At 36.9% G+C, this 23,480-nt stretch overlaps 1 protein-coding gene across 6 annotated transcripts in view; it reads right to left on the bottom strand.

Moving 5' to 3' along the window:
• Nucleotides 1-23,480, bottom strand: part of CASK (calcium/calmodulin dependent serine protein kinase) — a 139,735-nt gene that overhangs the window by 23,633 nt on the left and 92,622 nt on the right. For all 6 annotated transcript variants that reach the window (XM_031060182.1, XM_031060186.1, XM_031060185.1 and 3 more), the window contains 6 exons: nt 14,568-14,645; nt 13,175-13,255; nt 9,415-9,603; nt 8,863-8,941; nt 6,538-6,623; nt 5,439-5,507 (listed from right to left, as the gene is read on the bottom strand). In XM_031060182.1, the coding sequence (XP_030916042.1) occupies nt 5,439-5,507; nt 6,538-6,623; nt 8,863-8,941; nt 9,415-9,603; nt 13,175-13,255; nt 14,568-14,645 (582 nt within the window). The remainder of the gene's footprint in view (nt 1-5,438; nt 5,508-6,537; nt 6,624-8,862; nt 8,942-9,414; nt 9,604-13,174; nt 13,256-14,567; nt 14,646-23,480) is intronic.

Consider the following 23,480-nt stretch of genomic DNA (forward strand, 5'->3'; position numbering starts at 1 on the left):
CACAACACTATCACAGGAACACAGAAATATTTCAAAGAACAGTTACATCCACAGCCTCATAACCATTTGCTTAGCTGCTTCATTTGTGAAAGTTTCCACACTACAAACTCTGTAAAGCTGAAAACTTTTCCACAGCTTAGGATTCAGGTTTGACATTTTGATTTATCTGAGGTAATAATAAATCTGGTAGTTCTATGTTGCCTTCAGCTTTTTAATAAATAACTGGGATTTCAGAGATCTCACATGGCTGACAACGCTACCAGCCCTCAGTCACACACCAGTTCTGGTTAAAGTACCTGGAAGCTATACCCTGAACAGTACTTGGAATAGAATGAGGCCCATATCCTGTTTTAAAGATATTTCTGAATATTTTTTCAGCTTTGTGGTGGTTGTCAGTCTCTACTCAGCAAGATGCATCTCCCTGCAGTGCCTCACAAACACCGAGGAGAAAGCTGGATTTTCTCTCCTCCCTTCTCATCCATTTTACAGCATAGTGAGGGTTTTCCTCCAACATTCTTATGGGCTTGAAAGTATCAAACCTTGCCAAAATACAGCACTTTAAAAAAGCCAATTCCCTTGACCCAGACTACCAGTGTGGCCCTACACTTCAGTGCAGAGACAGCAGACACAGGGAGCACACTGGGAAATTCTACAGGAAGGATAACAGGAATTTCTGGTGGGTTTTTCAGAGCCATCTTTTTCACATGCCATTTTGACTGCATAGTGCTTAACTCCATGAGGTCAGATAATTGAGCCATCTCTTCTGAAAATAAAATAATCCACTCATATACTGTAAAAAAAAAAATCCCCTTTACCCTCACAGGAACTCTGGAATATAATGTTCCATGTCAAAAGTCAGCTTAGGAATGTCTGGTCATTTTGTGTAACATCAAGGACAGCAGAGAAAAAGAGCTAAAACAGTTTTCTAAGCAAACAAAGTTAACCCTGTCATATTTTATCAATACCATTATTTTGTGAATAATTAAAAACCTGGAGCTAAACTGTTCATGCAACACTAATCAGGGATTAATGCCACATACATAAGAACAAAACTTGCCTCCCATAAGTATTTGCAATATGTAACGGAGTGGGGGAAATCAGCCCTAATTCTAATTAGAAAATCACTCCAGCAGAGGTTTAAAATATTCAAATGAGAGCAAATAAACCATTCATTAGTGAAAAAATATTTAAAAATTTAAAAAATACAAAAAACCTGAAAAGCCTAAAGGAATCAGTATTCTTTTTTTTTCTTTTGTGTATGGATTATCAGCACCACCTTTATCAAATTGTAACCAGAAGAACTTTTTTCAAAAAGGCAGTAAATTCCTTGCTTTATAAAGAAATTACATGCTTGCTCTGCAATTCTGTCTATGCTATTTTCTCGCTTTCAAGAGGTGAAAAATAATTTTAAACTATTTTTTAATAAGGTTTATTATGATCTGTTGTCAGTGATGGTTTAGCAAGGGAAAGCTTTGGAAACTGATGCAAGCACCCAAATCATGTGGAGAAAAACAAGTTTAAAGAATGCCACTATTTCTGGACTGTCTTGAAGAATTCTGCCTTTGAAGGAAATTTTCTTGGTTTGAGAATGTTTTGATTTGTATTCCTCCAACAATTCCCAACACAAGACAGCATATTATTCAAAGCAAATGTTCATCATAACATACTGAGGAAAATATATATTTTCAGTGCTACTGGTGTTTCAGTACTGTCAGAAATAATCTAACAAGTTAGTCAAGAGACATTTTTTTATGTATGACTTTTACATAATTAGGCTGTTCTGTCAGAATTTCAAAGGCATTTAGATTCTTAATTTTCTAGGGACAGGTCTTTCAAAAAATACCGGACTCTAAAGTTAGGAGAAAAACTGTATTATGGACAATGTAATGAGACAAATCAATAAGCACAGAGATCCTTGTAGAATAACAAGACTGCTTAGGACTGGCCTGGAAAAATTCAGTTTGGGTTGTGAGTTTGTGTCTCCAGTAAATCAGCAGAAGCCTTTCTTATCCTGGGAACAGGGGCAGAAAAACACTTGGAGGATCCAATGATTCTGAGAAATGCAGGAAGGTTATTATAATTATATTTTAGTAAACTAGACTGCCTGGACTTCCCAGCCTTCTCCAGCCCCAAGACAAAAATCACAGAAACTTTTGGGGTCACCACTATTCAGCAGAAGAGCCACAGAGCCAGAGCCTTAGAGGAAACAACCACAGTTATTTCCAAATGATGGCAAACCCAGCTTCCTGTTGATTCCCCATTTTTAGGTGCGGTTTTTGAATGATAAACTAACGTATTTGAGATGTAAACCTATACAAAAGAACTAAATGATGTCTATAAATATGATCTGATCAAATTAGATACTGACAAAAATGGGTGGAGCAATTGTTGCCAGACATAAAAAAAGAAACTCAAACAAGAAAACCAACAAAACCTAAACCTCCAATAAAAACAGACAGAATTTCCAAAATTCTGGAAATACTTTACATTTCTGTCTTGCTCAAGGAACACATCTGTCAGTATCTTTAATACAAATTTTAAAAAGGTTTAAGACAATAAAAAATCCTGATATTTGAGCACTAATGGAAACCATGGAAGATAAAGGAAAAAAATCTGTGGTGATTATCACCAGGCTTTCAAAAACTCCCATGTATAAAGGCTTTTCTTCTTAATGAAACAACTTAAGATTTTCACAAAGGCAATCTGTTTATAAGGATTGTTTTTTGTAAAAAAAAAAAAAAGAGAAAGAAAAAGTACTTCTCTTATCATTCTCACATATCTGACGCTATAAAAAGCCACTCTGGGTGTTGTGTCAGTACAAAGCAAAAATAAAATGTAGCCAGAGCAAAATGCTTAATCATTGGGATAAAACTGAAACACATAAATAGTGTACACATCCATCAGCCATAAGAAGGATGTGTTGCAATAGTTACTTAAGTTCATATTTATGTAAATCTGCAATTTTCCTGGTATCTGATGAAGAAAACAACACCCTGGCCCCTTGTTATCTAAGTTTGTGTGTTAACTCAGGTCATTTGCCATGTCAGTGACTAAACAGGTCACCTCATACCACATCAGCTGATCCAATTTTTACACAAGGGAATTCAAAATTATTATGTCTTCAAGCAAGGTCTGCTCCATGAAATAGAAGGTCTGGTAACTGAATGGAAGGCATGGGTGCAGGAAAAGCCACAATTGCCTAAAAAACCTGAAATTATTCAGCTGAGATTTTGCAAACTGCCTAGTGACCCTGAATTACATAGTGTAGGAAAAAGATTTCCCTATATATATGCAGAAATGGCTCAATATTTAGAAAATAACACATATTTTAAATTACTATAAAAGAAGACAAATATGGCAAGTGAAATTTGAATCCTAGTTATTAAAAAAAAACATTCCATGCCCCCTCACCTTTGTGAAGGTCTAAGATTGTAAATAAAAGGCACATCATCTCTTATTCTACTAATATGTAGTTTTTTTCTTATTCAAGATTAACAAGATGTTTTGCAATTCAATGATGTGATCCTGGTAGGAGCCTCAAAGCCCCTCAGTCCTCAATTCTGTTTTATATTCCTCTTCTCATAAAACTACACTACATGAGCACCAGTCCATGACTGAAGGAGGGGAGAAACAATATAGACTGAAATGTTGCCAAAAAACACCTTAACTAGGAAGATTATATTAGTGAAGACCCAATATCTCTCTATTTCTCCTGCTGGAGGGCACAAGAAGCAAGATTTCTGTTAGTACTGTCAGTCAACACTGAATTTTAGCCTTTTTCAATAGTTAAGGATTTGATTCATTTTCTGAATCACCTTCCTGAAAAATTCTGTGAAAAAAATTCTCTTTGTACCAAAGGAGTAGTGACACTTTAACAGGATGATTTAAGAACACTGGGGTTTTTGTGTACACCTGTAACTGATGAAAATCAAGCCAAAGCCTCAGCGTGGCTGAGCAAGTGGAAAAGACTGATCCATCTCTGACTTAATGAATGCTAAATGCCACAAAGTGGGATAATTAGACATGATTTCTTTTTCTCTTTGATCACACATTTCTGTTTAGCCATTTTTTTCCAAAGGAAGGTAAGAGTCTATTTTCCATTCTTCTGTGAAATAAATAGTCATGAAAAGCCTAAAGATGCAAAACTAAAGAAAAGAGATTATCTGCTATTACTAAAATGACAACTAATAGTATTAATTTAAAGCTGTATGCTGAGTCTTTCCAAATAATCATCACCCCAGCAAGTCTGCAGTTTCACCAGTTTCTGTATTTCAATACTGGGAAGTGAGGTATCTTTTAGTATTACTCCTCTTTGCAGCACAGAAGTCATTACATGAATTTGTCAGCACGCTGCAATTTTTTTAAAAGCCTTTGCATTTCATGAAAAACTTTTGGTTTCATATTTATTTTAAGAAAATTGGCCTCATAGGTAAAAATCTGTCAAACCTTCTACCTCTAAAACCTTTTAGTTTTTGTTGAATTCTACTAGAAGAACCGAAGGCAACCAAAAACCAGTAATTTTTTCCCTTGCAAAACAGCTTGTTCTGACAACCACAATAGCAGTTTCTGTGTATTCTAGCATCTGCTGAGCCATAAGAACAATTAAGGTGAAATCACAGCTCTAATTAAGATAAGGTGCTTGACTTCAGCAGGGGTTGTGATTTCACTCGGGGAGTTCTAATTCGGGAGCTGTTTGCGCAGTAAAGCGCGTGGCTGAGATTGGCACCATCCACACGCTGCAAATGCCATCTGTGTGCTCACACTGAACAGGGGCTCTCAAGTAGCCATTTCATACAATTTAATCCCCTTCAGTTGCAATCTGGAATCTAACTTTGCGAGCAGAAGGGAATTAAACGTTGCTGTGCAAGAGCTGTAATACCAAGTTTCTAGCTCAGCAACAACTCGGAATCTGTTTTTCTTCTGTAGTGACAAAGACCATTTTTTCATGGAAACATAATATTAAGCCACATGTAACTGTTACACACGACCACCACAAATTTACCTCAACAGGGTTATACAGAAACAGGTTTTTCAATTAACCCTTAACAGCCCAAAGCAGCAATATAATGTTTAAAGCCTAAAAAAGAGGAGGATCGTTCCTCAGCTTAGGAACTTTAATAGACTTACTGAAGTATGAGTTTAAATGGTCATATTTTAAAGGGGCTTCCTAAATGCATAAGTTGAGGATCCCCTTTCCTATTTTTTTTTCTTTAATAGGCTGTAAAGAGTTAGTTAAGGTGCTGATGAGATGAATATGAAGGCAGGGCTGAGTAGGTAGGTGGGACCTACTCGTGTTCCGTTATCTTTGTTGTAAAATTGGTGTGCGATCTAACAGGACAGGCAGAAAAAATTTCCCAGAAAGCAGGAACATTCAGCCATCAGCAGGCAGTTAGTTACAGGACTGAGGAAGAAAGGGGATGGCTCACTAAATTCATTACCTCACAGGATGAAGACTGCGTGCGATAACTTGGCACAATCTTGAAGGTAATACTTCCACGCATTTCCCTCTGTGGAAAAAGAAGCACTTTGAGACTAACACTGAAGAGAAAATCTCCAAATTGTTAATGTTAGAACGGAAACATCATAGTCCAAAAGCTAAAATGCTATGGATGAGTTGTCATATCACCTATAAACAAACATTTATATTGTCCTCGTTAATCTAAAGGATGAACATGCATTACCAATTTGTTCACCTGACAGGTTTTGAATGCTTAGAATCCAAAATTGTATTTTTATGCAAGAGATTCAGAGATGTGTAGGCTTCTTCCATGTTAACCTTTTCTTTGTAGCTATATTCTTGTCATCTACAGTCTTTTCTACCAAAGTGGCATTTTCTTCCACTTCATAATACGTATTAAATAGCAAAACTGTATTCAGTTTCTGGAAAGCTGCATTTTCCTGAAGGTAGGAATTTCAAAAACAGTCTTTCATCAAAACAGGACATGGGGTCTGCCACTTTGCATTTACTATTGTGTAAGAATATTTACAACACACAGTAACTGCAGAATAGCAGCAGATTGTGACAACATATTTTCTTAAATGACAATCTGAATACTTGTGAGTACCACGTGGCTGACAACTGCAGGACTGGATCTGAACAGAAATGTGAGCAGATCACTTCAAGAGATCTCAAGAGTTTCTCCCCTTTCTCTCTTTGGCTGGCTCACTGTGACTCCAAAAAAATTCTATTCCCCTTGAAGTTTGTCTAGGATTAGTGATACCATCCAAGATGTCAAGGTTAGTATTGTGTGTAGAAAAATTAACAAGTGTTATGGAAACGTCAAATAGACTCTACTAGCAAGGACAAAGGTGGAGTTTTCCTGGAAAAAGATAGACTGTCTGAGCTCAACGTAATGTTTTTTAAATTTGTAACTGTGAGCTCAACTGTAATAAACTGAAAGAACTTTTTGTTGCATGGACATGTAGCCTATCAAGAACACTAGAAAAAGGGGAAGCTAGAACACAATTACACAAAAGTTTTGACTAAATAAGACAGGCATTTTTACAGACAGTATGAAGAAGACTTCAGGCACTTACAAGCATTTTTTGTAGCTGTTCTACAGTTTGATTTGCCACACTGATTCCGTTTATTTCTCTGATTTCATCTCCTACATGTAGCGTACCTGCAGAGTTAACAAACACACTATCACCTCAGTTTCTACAAACTGAAATAATTATAACACAGCACTATTATTCATAGAAAGGTATAAACAGAAAACAAGATTAAAATAGTTTTTTTGCTAGATTCAGAAAAGGACTTTGTATTAGCTACAAATCTGTCTTTCAGAGTGCAGTGAATACACAGCAAGAGATGCCCAGGCATCTTCTCAGTAAACAGGAAAAACGTGTTTTTGTTATTAAACAATAATACTGAATCAAAACCACCATATGGCCTGGAATAGCATAAAGACTCTCTGATACTATTCAAAACATAAGACTGACTGGATTACATATTAGACTGAGAATCAGATTCAGTAACATCCCTGTATCAAATAAAATCCCCTTTTCTGCATCATTTCCCATTTCTGTCACTCTGACAGAAGTGAATATTGTTATGTTCATGACTGTAAGGAGAAGTATACATAAAAACTAGGAATAAAGAATGGACATTTGGCAGACATGTCAACAACAAACAATTTTTAATGACTGACACTGGTGTTTCATTTCTACTGAATTCTCTGGAAGGTGTGAGTAGATGGAATCTTTAAAAGCCTTTCTTCCCATTTCAACTCTGCCACCTTTGGAATAAGAACAATTTCAATCACCAGGACTAGGCAGGGCTGGCCTAGAGACAGGAGGCAACTTCACAGCAGCTACAATTTTGTGAATGGGAATTGCACAGCTTGTGTTTAATATTGCTAGACCTGAAATTATACAGTTCCTGTAACCCTTACAGCAGATAAAAATGATCTAACACTCCCCCAAACCAATTCAAGGCACAGGCCCTACCAACAGGATTCAAAGATGGGGCTTGAGATCACTGTCAAATTACACTTGTGTTGTTCTAGTCAGTACAAATATTCTAAATACAGGTATGTTGAATGAAGCAGTGAATCTAAGGGGCATCTAGAGCACTAACAGAATTAGAAGCATTAAAAAACAGATGACCATACTAAAGAAACACTGAAGTAAAGCTCAATTTCAAGTGCAGAAGCATGACCTTAGCTAGATGAAGCACACATAGATTAAGTTAAATTTCCCAAATCTTTAGAAATAAAAGATACTGTATAATTAAAAAGAAGAGTTGTAATGGGCACAGTTGGATATTTTACCCAGTTTTAGCAGGTTTTAAAAGTTTTATTAGCCCCATTATGGAACACAGTCATGTGAAGCAATACTGTGCAGAGCATCACCACTACCTAAGCACAGTTGGAAGAAAATCTTGCTCCTGTGAATCTTAGAGCAATCTCCTTTTAAAACTCACTTTCAGAAGCCAAATAAATTTCAATTCAGAAGGTCCTCCAAAGACACAGAATTCTCTCTGAATTGCATCTTTGTATTAAAACTTTTGTCTTTCCTGCTTTCTGACAGATTTTACCATATCAGTGAGACAAAGTATGTTTTGTCTTCCCAATCACCTCTTCCTAGCTCCCTTTGAAATAGAACAGTAGGCTAGAGGGAACTCTGGTCTGAAAAATTAAGAAAATTTTTGTTTTCATCACAAGAAAAAGATGCGATGTCTGAAAAAAACTGAAGTAACCCTTTCATGGCTGCAATCCAAACTTGAAGTCAACAACCTAGTAAGGAAGTTCATATGTTTAAAGCAGGACAAAACCCACTTACTTCTGGACATCTGAGCTGAACACACAAAATGACAAAAAGGAGAAGACTGGGGATGAGAAAAAAAAGCATGTTTGCAGGATTTGTTATGGTAGTGAAAACTGAAAATAAAGATTTAGAATCTAGGCACAAGTAATATTTTTATTTCAAACCCCATTTTTGTGATTCTCAACACCAAAAATATAAAGATCCTCAAGAACTGCGTGGACAGAGCTCTTTCATTTTGGCAAGAGAAAGTACTGCTACTTGGGTAAGGATTGTTTTTAAACAGAGGATTAAGTAAGTACAGCTCCAAAATTATTGGTGTTTCCATCTCCAGCCGAGTTATACTCAGTAATAAGATAGTAATTAGTAATTATCCTAATTAAGACCTAAATGAAAGACAGCGGGCCCTCACCTCAAAACACTGGCAGAATTCTGCAACTAGAAGGTTACTAAAGCAGTTAGCAGGAGTCCATGCACACACAGAGAGACACTGCCATGGAATAGTAGCAATCCAAATCAGGAGAATGTACACAGTTTGTACAAAAGGATCTAAAATAACTGTGTTTGATGACAAAACTCTTCATGAGATGTGATTACCTTGCCGGTGAATCATTCCTCCATGCATAATTCTTGCCACAATGCAGTGGTTCAGCTCATTCATTTTTAAAGTGATTCCCTAGAAAAAAAGGGATGTTTATACTTTTAAAATAAAATATTAAGCACTGTGATTCTTGAGTGGTTAAGAATAGTCATGTTTCCTGAAAGCTTGAAGGCAGGGTATAAATTTTAAGATTAAAATAAAATCTTTGTCACTCACTTCGAGATGAGCATTAAGACCAGATCCTATTTATAAGTGAGGATGCAATACTTCAACATATGAGTATTTAAGGACCTGGTTTGTTAAAACTGTGGTTTTATACTGAAGTGCAAAGGCTCAGTTGGGTTTAAGGAGTAATTTGCTGTAGCTTTTAAACAAACCCAGCCCTAGTGGCACAGCAGCAGTGTGAGCGCACACAAAGCATTTCAAGGAGGATAAATATCTATTCCAGTTAATTGATAACCCCACCTCAAAGTGAGGAAATGACACTAAAATCATCACAACACTGGTCTTTACCAGCACAGAGGGAAACAGTGAGCTTCCCCCCCTACCATGGGCTCATCTGTGTTCTTCTGGAACTGCACCAGGCGGACGCGCGTGACGTTCTCCATGTCCATGTCGCCGTTGGCGCTCTCCGGGGAATCCCCGTTCAGGTAGGGCGAGGTGGGAGGAGGGGTCACCCTCAGCGCTTCGTCACTGTAAACTTCATGTGCCACTACATCATGAGTTTGAAGTAAGGCCTGCAGGACAGCACAGCAACCAAATGTCACATTTCCACCATCTCCCATGTCCTTTGCTCGTTTCTTGTAAGGGATTTTTTTGAAGATTTTCAAGGAAATCCAAGATATTTGTGCCCTATTTCCCACTCAAGAACTTTTCCCTTAAAGGAGTCTAAGACAGACTTTCAGAATGCAAACACCTACAAACACTGAGACTCTAAAGCCTGCATGAGTTAATGTGATTTTTACTGTAGGGACTTCAATGAGAATGATGCTGCCTCCCTTCTCCTCATCCTCTTGACATCTGCAGGGTTAGAGTGAATCCATCTTCATGTGCATAGACAGAGAATGAGGAATCTACCTTTCTGTGCAAACCATTCTATAATAATTACTTTACTAAAATGGAAAGCTACTCAGATCCCATGGTATCTCACTCTAATAAAGGCAGACTATAGATCAATACCAACTGAATGAAGAAAATACTGCTTTTTTGTTGCTTACTATCATAATCACTTCCATACTGTCCCATTCCCCTAGAACTTGGTCCCAGCACAACCACCGAGTTAATAATGCTTCACAAAAATTAAGAGTGCAAACCAGCAAACTGCTAAAATACTGCTTCATTAGCTTTCATTAGTTACTTCAGTAGCACTTCTAAAGTGTACTGTAATAAAAGGTAATTTCTTAAATACTTTATGTTCTCATTTCTCTAATTGATTTGAAACTATATTTGGGAAGTCAGCACTATAATGATGGAACAAAATTCCCTAAACTAAACAATGCTTTGCCCATATTCCCTCCCATTTTCCCAGTGTTTCAAGCATACTATTAGTTAAATATTAATGTGTATCTGCATTTCCTACTTCTCATCTTATTTTGTCAACCACTAAGCCCAAACTCCCAACAATTCCTCTGCATTAGTCTGCTCTACAGAAGCAACATTTTATATTAGAGATCTGGACCATGTAAGTTAAACCACTTAAACAATATTTAATTAAAATTTGATTTATTTGTGGGTCCATTTACGTGTGGGAACTCCAATGCAGGTTAATGGTTGGACACAATGACCTTGGAGGTGCTTCTGTGCCCCTGCCTGTATCTGTTACACTCTCTACACTTTAATATTACATTTCTTATGTAATCCAGGTCCTTACCTTTTCATCACATCAACTATTTGCCCTGCTTTATATTATTTTTAGCCATAATATGCACCTTGTAGGAGGTTAAAATTTGGCACTTCCAGCATTTTTAAAGGTCCATAATTATACTTAATGACTTCTGAATATATTCACAAAAATGAACACTACTTCAGAAATACACTAAAGTACAGCAACCTCAATTTAATATTGAAAACATTTAATAAAAAGATTCCTATTGGACCTTACTTAAAGATGCCCGTTTTCAGGCATTTCTGCTAATTTTGATAATGTGTTTTTTCCTGTCTGTTTTTCCTTTGCAGGACATGATAATCCTGTTAAAAATTAGTTTAATGAGGGCAACTGCTTTCTGCTGTACTGCAGGATCACTGCAGAGAACAGGAAGGCATATGATGATGGATAAAACTTCAACATGTCATTAAGCAAAAGTCTCCCAGCAAATATTTCAACTGTTACAACATGCTAAACTTAAATGATAGAATCTTTTACACATGAAACTGGCATATTTGAAAAACTACTGAAAGTCGTGAAATGGAATAAAAACTCTTTGAAATGCGTACGTACATAACAAATGAGGTACTTGACAATGCTTTCGGAATTCTTAAATTAATTATCTACTAAAAGGCCTTCATGCAAAATTTACATACATTTCTTTAACTAAAAATGTTAAGCATGCACAGAATAAATTGATAATTTATTTCTGCAGCCATAAGGCACATGAGGGCGAAAGAAAATTAGAACAGAACACCCTAAGATCTGTTACAAACATATTGGCTTTGGTTCTGTGAAGGCCTGCACACAGTTTAACCCACTAACACTGTGGGGTTAAGTAAACAAGACAGGTTATACTCTTTTTTCTTCTGATTAGGGATATACAATAGATAAAAAAAAAATAAAACAGTCCATTATTATATAGGTGTTAATGCACACTCTTATTTATTACACCCAATTGATTACTGAATTAATGTGCATTAATAACCAGAATATTGCTCAGTAAAACACCTGGTAAACACATACAGCGTGGGTTAACAATATTGGTTTACACAATTATTCCTTTTCCTAATAGTTTCCTTTAAAATAGAAAGGCTTTTGCTCTGAAGGGAAGTTTAGCAGAATGCAACAAATGTAAGAATAATTTTATTAAAGTCTGCAACCCATAAAGGCGCATCTGGGAGCAGGAGTGGGAATGATGGAGAGGATAGAGTTGTCCCTTTGGCATCTGGAGACTCTGGGATCTGCAGGTGTGGATCCACACCAACTTATGCTGCTTTAATTGCTGCTTTACATTCCTCCCTAACACTGGTTAGTTGGGGATTTTTTTTTTTTTTTGGGAGCAATTTTCTACTAGTTCAGCTGAGGGCAACATTAAAGTGCAGTTCTAGATGAAAGCCAGCACTACAAGGGAGAGGATGAAAGATGGGGAAAAGGGATAATAGGACTTCAGCAACTGGCAATTTAGCCTGGGATATCACAGATTCACTTGCTGAAATTACTCATCATCAAAAGTACTTGTTATGGAATTGCAGCTTATTCCTTATGAAAAAATACTTTTCACAGATTTGCAGCAAAAGAATTCTGACAAAGGGTTTTAGTTTTATGAGCATATCAGGGAACAGAGATACCTAAAAAAGAGGATTTTCAACTCCATTTTTCTGTCACTTTATTTGATATCTGAAATTTCTACATACCACTATCACTTTTGTTGATGCCTACTCTGAAAATAATTTATACTTAAAAAAATGCTCTTTCTCAACAGTGCTTCATGTTTTAGCAACACTGTGGGCTGATTACACACAAAAAAAATTAAATAAAATGAACCTATCTGATTCCAAATGAAGCTGAGTAGGTAAAGTCAAATTCTTGACTCTAAGCTGACAAGAGTGTACAGCAGATTTAAGCAAACATGTTTATTTCTCAATTTATGAACTTCACCTACAGCATAAATAAAAGAAATCCTTCAAATTAGTAGAATTCAGCAACTTGAACCAAGTTACAAAGCAGTAACATCCCTGAATTTAGGACAATTATTGCCCTCAAATCAGATTTGGGAAACAGACACAATAAGTGTTGATATGTAACACAAACTCAACAGACTGTACAAACTACTGATTTGTTGTAAAATAACATTAAATGAACACTTATTTTGCAATGAATTCACACAACTTTTTCCTAAGAAGACCTTTGGAAAAAGAAAAAGGAGGATCCCGGCTCTATCTATGGATATCCAAAAGGATTGATTCTTCTTTCCACGTGCAAGACAGACCTCCAAAACCACAGAGAAACTGCTCCATAACTACACTACTCCAGACTGCTGACAGTTTTCAGCAAAGTAATGAGGACCAATACAAATTCTTTTGCCAGAGCAGCAGGTTAGAAATACTTATTAATAAAAACAAATAGAAAAAAAACCCCAAACAAGAGTAGGATCTGCTTACCATGAAATGAGGTTGTGTTAAAATACGCTTTAGCTCCTTTGCATCATTGTTCTCTGGGTAACATGAAATTTCTTCCAATACCTGCAAAATAAGCAGGAGAAATGTCCCATAGTAACTTTCTTTTAAAGCTATTAAGGAACTAAACCTCTCACTGCTCAGTCAGAATATCCCCAAGTGATTATACACACCAACATTTCTGACACAGGGAAGGGTTTAAGAGAATGTGCCCCTACCCAGCTGCCCCAAGAGAATAAAATACCTTGTTCCAGTGTTCTCTCTGAAAGAGATTAAAGCAGAAATTTGAAGGAATTTTTCAATTTGAAGGTTTTTTTTCAATTGACAGCATTCCTCCAACAGCTAAATACATGGGGACAGGAATGGAGTGCTAACAGGTGACATGCAAGACCTCCACCAGTTGTGCTTTCTTACATGGTCTCAATTTATTAAAACAAATTATTTAAAAGCAGAATTAAAAACACTCTAAAATCAATTGTTAAAGACACCAAGTCCAGCTGGGCAATGTGCTACTCCACCTCTAAGCTCCAGATTTTATAAAATTTGAGCCACTTTACCATTGGGGAAGGAGTAAAGAAGCTTTAACTCATTTGCTTGCAACCTGATTATTACACCTTAATTTTCACATGCAGCTAGTTGGAAAATGAAAGCAGAGTATTTTGCTTCTGGGAGCACCCCCCATGATTAAGTGACAGCAAATTTTGCAGAACAGGACTTGAGGGTATCTATCAGTGTGACTTTAGTTATTACACAGAGTTTTAAATTCTTCCTCCTTTAATAGCACAACAAACAGTTTTCTATGATCTAACCTCTAACAACTGCATGAATTTTTACTGGTAATACATAATACAATATGGGTCTAGGTTTTTTACTACTTGCCATAAATAAGCAATAACATACTATTTGCAAGGTACAAGAATTAAGAACATCTGTGTCTATCTTTGGTCTTAGTGGGTCACCTTCACTGCATTTCTAAACCTGCTCTTCTTAGACCTATCTATGATAAACTTGGGGTTTTTTCAATTTAAAAAGCTGACACTTAAAAACATTTGTTTTTGTGACTAAATTTTATAAACATCAGATTTCTTGATGAACAGGAAAGATACTGCAATTACCCAGGAGGAATATTCCTTTTAACACCACTACTGTTGAAGAAAAGGTTAAATGATTAAACTGAGTAATATTCATAATCCTTACACAGATAATGGAATTCGGCAAGTTTATGCAACTTGTTTACATAACTTGGGTAGGCAATGGTAATATTCCAGATATATTTCAGATAATGAGCCAGAATACACATGTTAATGAAGAAAACTAAGTTACAGTTTAAATACAATCAACCTTTCAAAGTAAAAAAAACATACTTTAAAGCCATTACCTCTTTGGCTCTCTGTACAGCATCACTTGGAGGATTCCTGATTTGTGGCGAAGATTTTGTGTTTATTTTGTCATAAAGCTGAAATAACAAGAAAACAAACTATTGAAATAATATGCTACTTTATATAAATTAATGAGTGTTTACAATAGCCTGCTTATGTTACCAGGATTAGGATAATTGTTAAACTGCAAAACCCCCAGATGTTCTGTATACAAAATCTAGCAGCCTAGGGTTTTGACTTTTCGTTTTTAAACATTTCCTGATTTGAGCAGTGCCATAGATTCAGAGTTCATAGGATGACATGGGAAAGTTCAAGAGGTTAAGGGCTTCTGCAAACCTCCCATGCTTTTGCCACAGATTTACAGAAACTATATTCTTCTACTAGAAGTGACCCTATGAATCTTGAATAAATGCTATAAACTGAACATTCTGCAATAAAATCAAGCTAATCTGCATATCTCACTTTTCTCAATAAATCAAATATTCTGAGCAGTAATTTAAATAAACCTTGGAATATGGGAAAATGCTCCTGAAGGCAGAATGTTACAAAAGCCAAATACTCTGAGAACAGAAAAACAAACTTTCCAAGAATGAGTACTCATAAAAAAGGGTAACCTTATTTTACTAGGATTTTCTGTTAGACAGAAGAATGTCATTGTATTTAAACAGGCTACTGCAATTAATTAATAATTAACATGCAAACCTTCCGCATTAATTATTTTTTTAAAAAAACCCTTTTAAGAACCATTCAACTATGTAAAGCATAACAGAATAAAGATCTTCATGTTTCAAATTAGAGATAAGACATTACAGGGTCTTCCTCATACAAACCTAACAGACTGTGCATGTTTTAAAAGAAAAAATATATACTTAAGAATAAACAGGTACTGTGATAAGCAGCATTTTCAAATAAAACCCTTTGGTTTACATTTCAAGTGATATAAAGATGGTCATGTCTGTAATTATTTTCTAATTATGTTAGACTATTTCTTTGATATATAAGACAGAAAAAAAAGCACAAATAACATTTTTAGGGAATTAGAGAAATTTTTATCACAACAAGGGTGGTGAAACACTGCAACAAGTTGCCCAGGGAAGCTGGGGAATCTCTCAACTTTGGAAACACTCAAAATTTAACTGAAATTCAAAATACTGAATACAAAAAAGCATTCAAAATATAAAAGTGATTCTAAAATCTTCAGCAAACCCTGATAATGCCAAGGATGAGGTGACAAGAAATCACCATTTAGGCTGCTCAGCAAGGAGTGCTCAGGAGCTTCCTCTGGAAGTTCTCAGCTCCACTGTTTGGTTCAGAATGGCCTTGGATGTTTGAAAAAGGGAATCCTGCCAGGACACGGAACTGCCCTCTTCTCTTTCTCACACAACATGAAATACCACTCAGTTTTAGATACATAAACTGCCATAAATGCAACCCAACACCACCATCACTTCCCTGGGTTAACAATTTAACAAACATGTTGAACATCTCAAGCCCATACACAAATAAGCACAAAACCAGCAAACAGTGTCACTTCCAAAAAAACATTCCCTGCAGGACAGTTACACCACTCTCTTGGGGAAAGAAAAGTAGAAAAATCGAGCTAAATCAGTTTCTTCCAATGCAACAACTTCAGCTTGTGCTGCCAAAACACCACTAAACTCCACAGTTTAAGCAGCCTTGAAAGTTTTGTGATAAAAGCTTTCTCCCAGCTTGTAGTTCAGGAGATATTTTATTTGTGCACACAATTATTTGTTTTACCTTTTCTTAAATAAATTAACAAAATCTACCCAAAGTCCAGCAACTGCAAATTACAAAGTACCACCCTATGCCTGTTAAGAAACTGCACTGAGCACTGTGTCCTGACCAAAGCACAGCACAAAATGCACAATACCCACCATGAATATTACTGAATGTCTTTTTCCTTTTTAAGAGCAATGAAATTATAGAAAAGTTACCTTGAAAATATTTTTATTAGTTACTTCTAGCAATGGTTGAGAAGCTAAGTCTCTAAGTTGCTGATTTCCCTTGTTACTGTGACCCAAAACAACCAGCATTTTACAGAAATAATTTTTCCCCCACTAACATGGGAGAGTTATCTTCTGAGATTAGGAAGGAGGCAAAAAGAAAATTAGGGAGCAGAGTTCTTCAAATAATGTTTAGAAAAAAATCAAGGCAAAGTTCAGACTAAACAAGAGTGCATTTATTTTTCCACAGTGCCTTCATGCTGAGGCATAGCACCTAAATTTCATCTTCCAGGATTTCTGCTTACTGAGGTTTGCTTTGAAGGCATCAAACTATCAGAAGGAACTCTGACAGCACTTGAAAGAAAAACCTTCATATTTGCATTAAGCTTTAAGGCTGATGTATTACCCAAGGCAAGGGATCTATTAATTGTGGAGCTAGAACACTGCCTCACCCAGAGAATGGATGTGAATTTAGTAGATTCACTAGCAGGAGGAGATAATTTTGAAATGGCATACTCTAATTTAAGTTACTTCAAGGAGATGTTTTACAAGAGGCAAGAGGAGCAAAGCTTATAATGTGCACTAATGCACCAGAACTGGTGAAGCAGTCCCACTTCCCTTGCAATCTTTGAAAAAAGACTGGTTTTGCAATACTTTTCAATATTTTTCCACTTAAATACTAGTTGTAGCAAAAACAATTTAGAATTAAGGAATTTACTGCTTGCACAATTAATTTGTGAAAGCGTTTGAATGTAAAGGTTTCATTCAGGCATTAAAAAGAACATTTGCTCCCTTGGATGTAAGAACCTAACACACATTTACATGAGTGTTTTCAAAAAGTGTATAAGAAAATTTTGAGTAACATCTGCACACATCATAGATTGAAGTGAACATTAATTACATTTCAGCCAGGCTCTGTATGCTCCCTGTGGTAAACACATTACTTTGCGCAGTTAGCTACAATATTTTCATCACAGAAACCCATCCTCTTCACAATACCGCCTCCTTTCAGCAACCCTGAAAATCTAAATTCTACAGGGACCACACCAAAGGTGGTTTCTTGTAGAGAAGAATGAACTGGCTCATTCTTCACTGTCCTCTGCAGAAAGCTTTTCTATGCACTAACAACAGACTTACAGCAGGACAAAATGTGTGCCCTAATCATGGCTTTCTTTTTGCTGAGAGACTCTATTCTCCAGCAAATAACTCTGCCCCCTCAGCCCAGGTACCCAACCTCCAACAATTTCACTCAGCAATAAGCATAAACACACCAATTAAAATTTTATAATAATTTAAAAAAAGGTAAAATGACACAGCATATGTAACTTTTAGCATGTCCAGACTTTCGAATACTTTTTATGTCAATCTCACTCCTCAGCATCAATTATTCTGCATTTCCTAGAAAGAAAATTGAAATTGAGAGCTTGCTCTTGACAAGATTAACAATCCCAACTGAAGTATTAACAAACTTGATATAACAAGCATACATTGACATTATAGCTAATAAACAGTATAGTACTGCTTATCAAAGCAAGTTCTGATTTAAATTTTGCATGCTAGAACACAAAAGCTATGAAGAGAATACCCACAAGTTGAGTTGCTATCAGTTCACCAGCTTTTGCAGTGTCAAGACTTTTTGTCTTCTGCCTGTACAAAGGGAGCTCCTCTCTTCTGATATTTAAAGCAGACAGCCCAAAGCCTAATCCACAATCAGGCAGTGGAGACAAAACAACCAACTCTGCTCTTCTGACTAGTTTTTCAGATGTGCAGAAATTCCTTTTTAACAATTTCCTGTAAGAGGAGTCAGAATACTGTTCCAATGCAACCCCCATTCAATGTCACACTGAAAAATTCAGATATTTCACAAGCAGCAGAAATGCAGCTTCACCACCTAGTCTGATCCTGAATGTAATAAAGATCAGATCACAGTGAAATCAGTAAGTATTTTAGCTACCCAGACCTCAAAGTTCCTGTGAAGCAAGTGAGAAACTTCTTAAAACAAGAGCTACTGAACTGCTAGAGCATGAAGCCTCCTGATCATTCAATACAAACACACATTTTGTGGGGATCCAGTTGCAATTCAGACCAGATACTTGGCTGCCAACCTCAAATATTAAACTCCCACATTGAAACATCTAAAAATAATCATTACAGTACGTCCTTATATATTTCACTTTCTGAACAGTTTAACCACAGGCAACACAGTGATATTAGAGGGTTGTTTTTAATCGCTTTTAGGTTTTGGGACAATCTGAAAAATTCTCATCTGGAGGTGCTGCCCCTTGCACAGCAGCATTTACTAACAAAGAGAGTTTTTGCTCTGTTACCTCCCACAGCTCCCTGTCCTGGTTCTCCATCCACCCCAGAGGTTTTATGTGCTCAGAGACTGAAGGAAATTCATGTCCACTGAATAAATAATACTCACAAGTAGAAGCATCAAAGAATGGCTAAAATTAAAGGGCCAATTAGATTTATGCTAGATCACATCATTCTTTCTTCTGCTAGTTCTGTTTCACATCTCCTTTTCCATGCAAAATATTATAATGTTCCCATGGGAGCCTCTTTTCCTGGGATTCTAAGCACTCAAGGAAACACATCCCTGAAGCTAATAACTCCTACTGGAAAACACAGAGTAGCAAGGTCACAGCAGAGGCCTTATCTTTGTTTAAAGACAGTTTACTCTTTCCAACCTGCTGTTCTCCACTGTTAAGGACTGTGCATGAAGTTAATTTTTACCATTTCAGCATCATAGACCTAACATTTGCTTCCCAGCATAATTCTACAGAATTATCCCAGAACATGTTACAGTTCCATCCCGTACTAAAGTCCAAAGCATCTTTCAGACTCTATTTGTGCCTGTTAGAGCATTTTGGCTACAGCCCTCTACAGCTTCAAATCTTTTTCTGCTATACACTCACTGTAGAAGAGGAGCATAATCAACATCTGCATGCCAGTTCCTCACCCAGTGAAATGCTGCACAATGCAAACAAAACGAATTCAGCAAAAGGGTTCAGGAAGCAGTTTATCAGCTAAACTCAAGATTCCCTGACAGAGTGTTCACAGAAGCCAGTCTGAAGCAGAACATGAATTCTGTCTGAACAAGTGTTTGTTTCTGTCATGCCCCAGAACTGGCAGCTGCCAACACTGCAGCTTGTTACTGGAAGCACTCAGACTTTCAGTAACCCTGACAAGGGTCATGCAGATTTGAAATACTCAATTCCTCTGTGCATATTCGCATTCAAGCAACACATGAATAACTTTTCCAGTAAAAAATGTTGCAGTAGCAACTGCACCCTGAATTTCAATTTTAAGTTTGATCATTTACATGACAGAGCAGAAATAAAAACTCAAATTTTTAGAGGAACTTTTATCTGCAAAAAGCAGGACAACTGTATCTTGTTTTCAGAAGTCATCTATATTCCTACATACTCATAATGTGTCTTTTAGAACAGAGTTACACTTGGTGCTACCTGTATCAGAAATAAACATAAAATCAGATTTTCTTACATCTTTACCTACTACACATAGGAGAAAATGATGCCAGCTAAACTCAGTCAGCCCTATGCAATTTCAGCTTTTACTCAAAGCTGCCTTATTTTTTTTTGATCATTCCTCATCTGGGCTTCTTCACTTGTTTTGTTATAAACCAAAATGTAACTTTTTGGAGGTAAGAACAGAGGAGAGAAACTCAACTGGGCAGAACCATTTTTTTTGAGCATTAGTTCAGTTCCCACTGTGTGACTGGCAAACAAGTGTATTGTAGGGAGTGAGAATGACAAACTTCACTGCACAAACCCTGAAATCCTGGCACACCACTGAAGCTAAATGCCAACTGGAGAATGTTTAATATGTATTAACAGGTTGTTAATGACCACATTTCTGAGGCACAAAAGATAATACTTGCTTCTTAGGGGTCAGTGCCTTGCTATGGGAGAAGGAGATACATGAACTTATCTACTTCAAGAACTGATAGAATAAAATTCTTGACCCTCTGGTGTGTTGTACAGACAACAAACTGCCTGTCAGACAGGCAGAGTTGCCAGAACAGCATCTTAGTAAAAGACAAATGATGAAGGTTTATTTTACTGAGGATGAACATAAATGACAGGTGAGAGATACAGTTCCCTTTAGTAAAAGTGGAACCCTGAAATGATTGTAGGCTCCTTTGAGATGGAAAACACAGTCCCAGCCACAGCCAAAGACTGTGCATGTATTGCCATTGTAGTGATCCAAAGGGCAAAAAGGATTCCAGAAAGAAATCCTCTTCACTGCCTTCCCAGGGTCTGTCAGTGGCAATCTGATGACACAAAAACTGTAAGGAAAAGCACACAGCCCTTCACCTGTGCCAGCAGCAGGGAGAGATGCCCTGTGGCATTAGACATTACCAGTCAATATTTTATCAAGTATATCTTCCACTGACATATTTTGTATGCTTGGAGACACGAGGGGAACCAGAAGGTTCAGGTAAAGAACACTGAAAAGGTTTTTTATCCTGTTATGTAGCTAACTGTTGGCATATCTGTTGTATATCTTTTGATCAAAACATCAAAAAGTGAAAATGTATCCAAGTTTAAATTCTCTCAAAAGGTTATAATGCTGTAGCAAAACTGCAGGCAGTCATGAACTGTGGGGAAATCACAGAGTTCAGTCTGAAACAAAGACTACACAAATCCCTGCAGCTCCACACACTGATACAGTGACAAACAGATTCAAGGACACATTTCTGCTTACATTGGTTCAGACCCCACAGATATCCAGTAATATCTGATTTGTATATTCTATTTCTTCGCAAAGGTTGAAGTTTCTACCCTCAGTGTACATGACCTGCAAACAAATTTTGGCTCTGTTGTGGAACATATTCCTTTTTAGCAGAGATTATCAAGTGCTATGCACTTACTCTGTAAAATCAAAGCCATAACACTTCAGAGGCAAAAGAGCCAAGGAAAGGACTATATTTGTACAAAATAAAACTCCAGGTGTGTGCATTTCTTCCCCCACAACTGAATTTTGAATTATGCCTTTGGATTTGCTCCACAGTTACCAAGAAAAGATTTATTTATTTATTTATTTATTTATTTCAAGTTGTCTCACAGAAGTACTGATAATGAATGGTTATGCTACTCCTCAAAATCACAGCAGACATTATTTTCTTCTATTTAATTTCAGGTGTCCCTAAATGCCTCATTCATGTATGATGAACCCAGACACTGGTGTCTGACAGCATTTTATTTCCTTACAAAGTAGGACTCTAACCTAGTAATTTGTCTCCTATTTTAAGGCAAACCCATATTAATACTCATCATAAAAATGTTATTGACTGCAGAAGCTGCAGTTCTCCACAAGTGGCAGATGTTGAAGACATGCCAGACAGTACACAGACATAACCAGACTTTATTCTGTTCACACTGCAAATGTTTCAATATCTTTTGCAAAGATGAAATATGCCAAACTAGGATGAGTTAAAGGTACTGATTTGCACATGGCAGTACCAACAAAACCAGCACAGCAGTTGGAAAACAAAAATTCAAAGGTCCCATTTAAAAAAAGCAAAACACTCTCACACTGGAATGTACCAGTAGTAATGTTGGGAAAAACTTGGGCTTAGAACAGTATTTCCCAAAGCACTCTGCCATATTAGTGACTTCAAGGACACAAAAATCCCGTTATTTCAATAACAGAGTCACTTTTTTTCTTCTTTTTTACTGCATTGGATATCATTGAAGCTGATCTTAACAAAACCAAGACAAAGCACTTTTTAGAGATGACACCATGCAGCTGATCAGTTAAAAGTAAATGTAAAAGACATTGAAGTGCTGGAAGGAGTTTAGATAAACGGTCTGGAACATAAGTCTAAACAGGGAAGCAGAGAACTTGGGGTGTTTAGTCTGGAGAAAAGGAGGCTCAGAGGAGACCTTATCACTCGCTATAACTCACTCAAAGGAGGAGCAAGCTGGGGGTTGATCTCCTCTCCCAAGTAACAAGGGATAGGTCAGGAGCAAATAGTCTTAAGTTGTGCTAGGAAAGGTTTTAGATTAGATATTAGGGAAATTTTTCACAAAAAGTGTTATCAAGCTCTGGAACAGGCTGCCTGGTGAAGGGGTGCACTTAGCAGTGTTGGGTTTACAGCTGGACTTGATGACCTTAAAGATTTTTTCCAACCCAAATGATTCAATAAGCACCAGGAAAAATTACTCCCTCAGTACAGAAGGGCTTCATAAAGAGATTTATTCCATGGACAACACCTTGCTACACCCCACAGAATAACCTTTGCTCCTGTCTTTCCCTCACCTTTCAGTATGGACTAATAACCAAGAACAGGAACTAACAGAGTTGGGTTAGGCTTGAACGGGCTTCATTCCCAAACCTGTTGGCCAAAGTACCTTGTCAGGGTTGGATCATCACCCTGAAGAAAAAATGTTAATGACCAAAAACCTCATTCCAGGGGGACAGAGAACCCATAAAATCAGTTAAATGCACAATAACTAAGAAGAACACAGCTCCTCCCCGGTTTTGTGACATGGAGCACACACTGCACCAGGAGGTGTTAATGCTGGAATTCACAACTATTTTTGTTTCTCCCTATTCACATAAATTTTCTGCAAGGATATTCTGAGAATAAAAATACACTGCAATGACATCACCAGCATCTAGAACAGACAACAGGCCCCAGCCAAGTACCTGAAGGACTGGAAGAAGGAGGCAGAGAGGACTGACTGAATTCAGAGACAGAGGCAGAGCTCATTGGGCTCTTCATACATTGCCTTTGGGTTTTTGAATGCAAACGAAGTGCAGACTGAAGTATCACTCCAAAGTTAAGCTCCCAGCACTAAGAAAGCTGAAGCATTATTCAAGATTTGCAGCCCAGGTGCTGCAGCATTTCCTTATTTTTGTCATTTCTCAGAGCAGATCCCAAACTCTAGGAGAAATAATAAACCTAAGAATCTGAAG

This window comes from Geospiza fortis, unplaced genomic scaffold, assembly GCF_000277835.1.
Source record: "Geospiza fortis unplaced genomic scaffold, GeoFor_1.0 scaffold20, whole genome shotgun sequence".
In the NCBI taxonomy this organism is placed as follows: Eukaryota; Metazoa; Chordata; class Aves; order Passeriformes; family Thraupidae; genus Geospiza; species Geospiza fortis.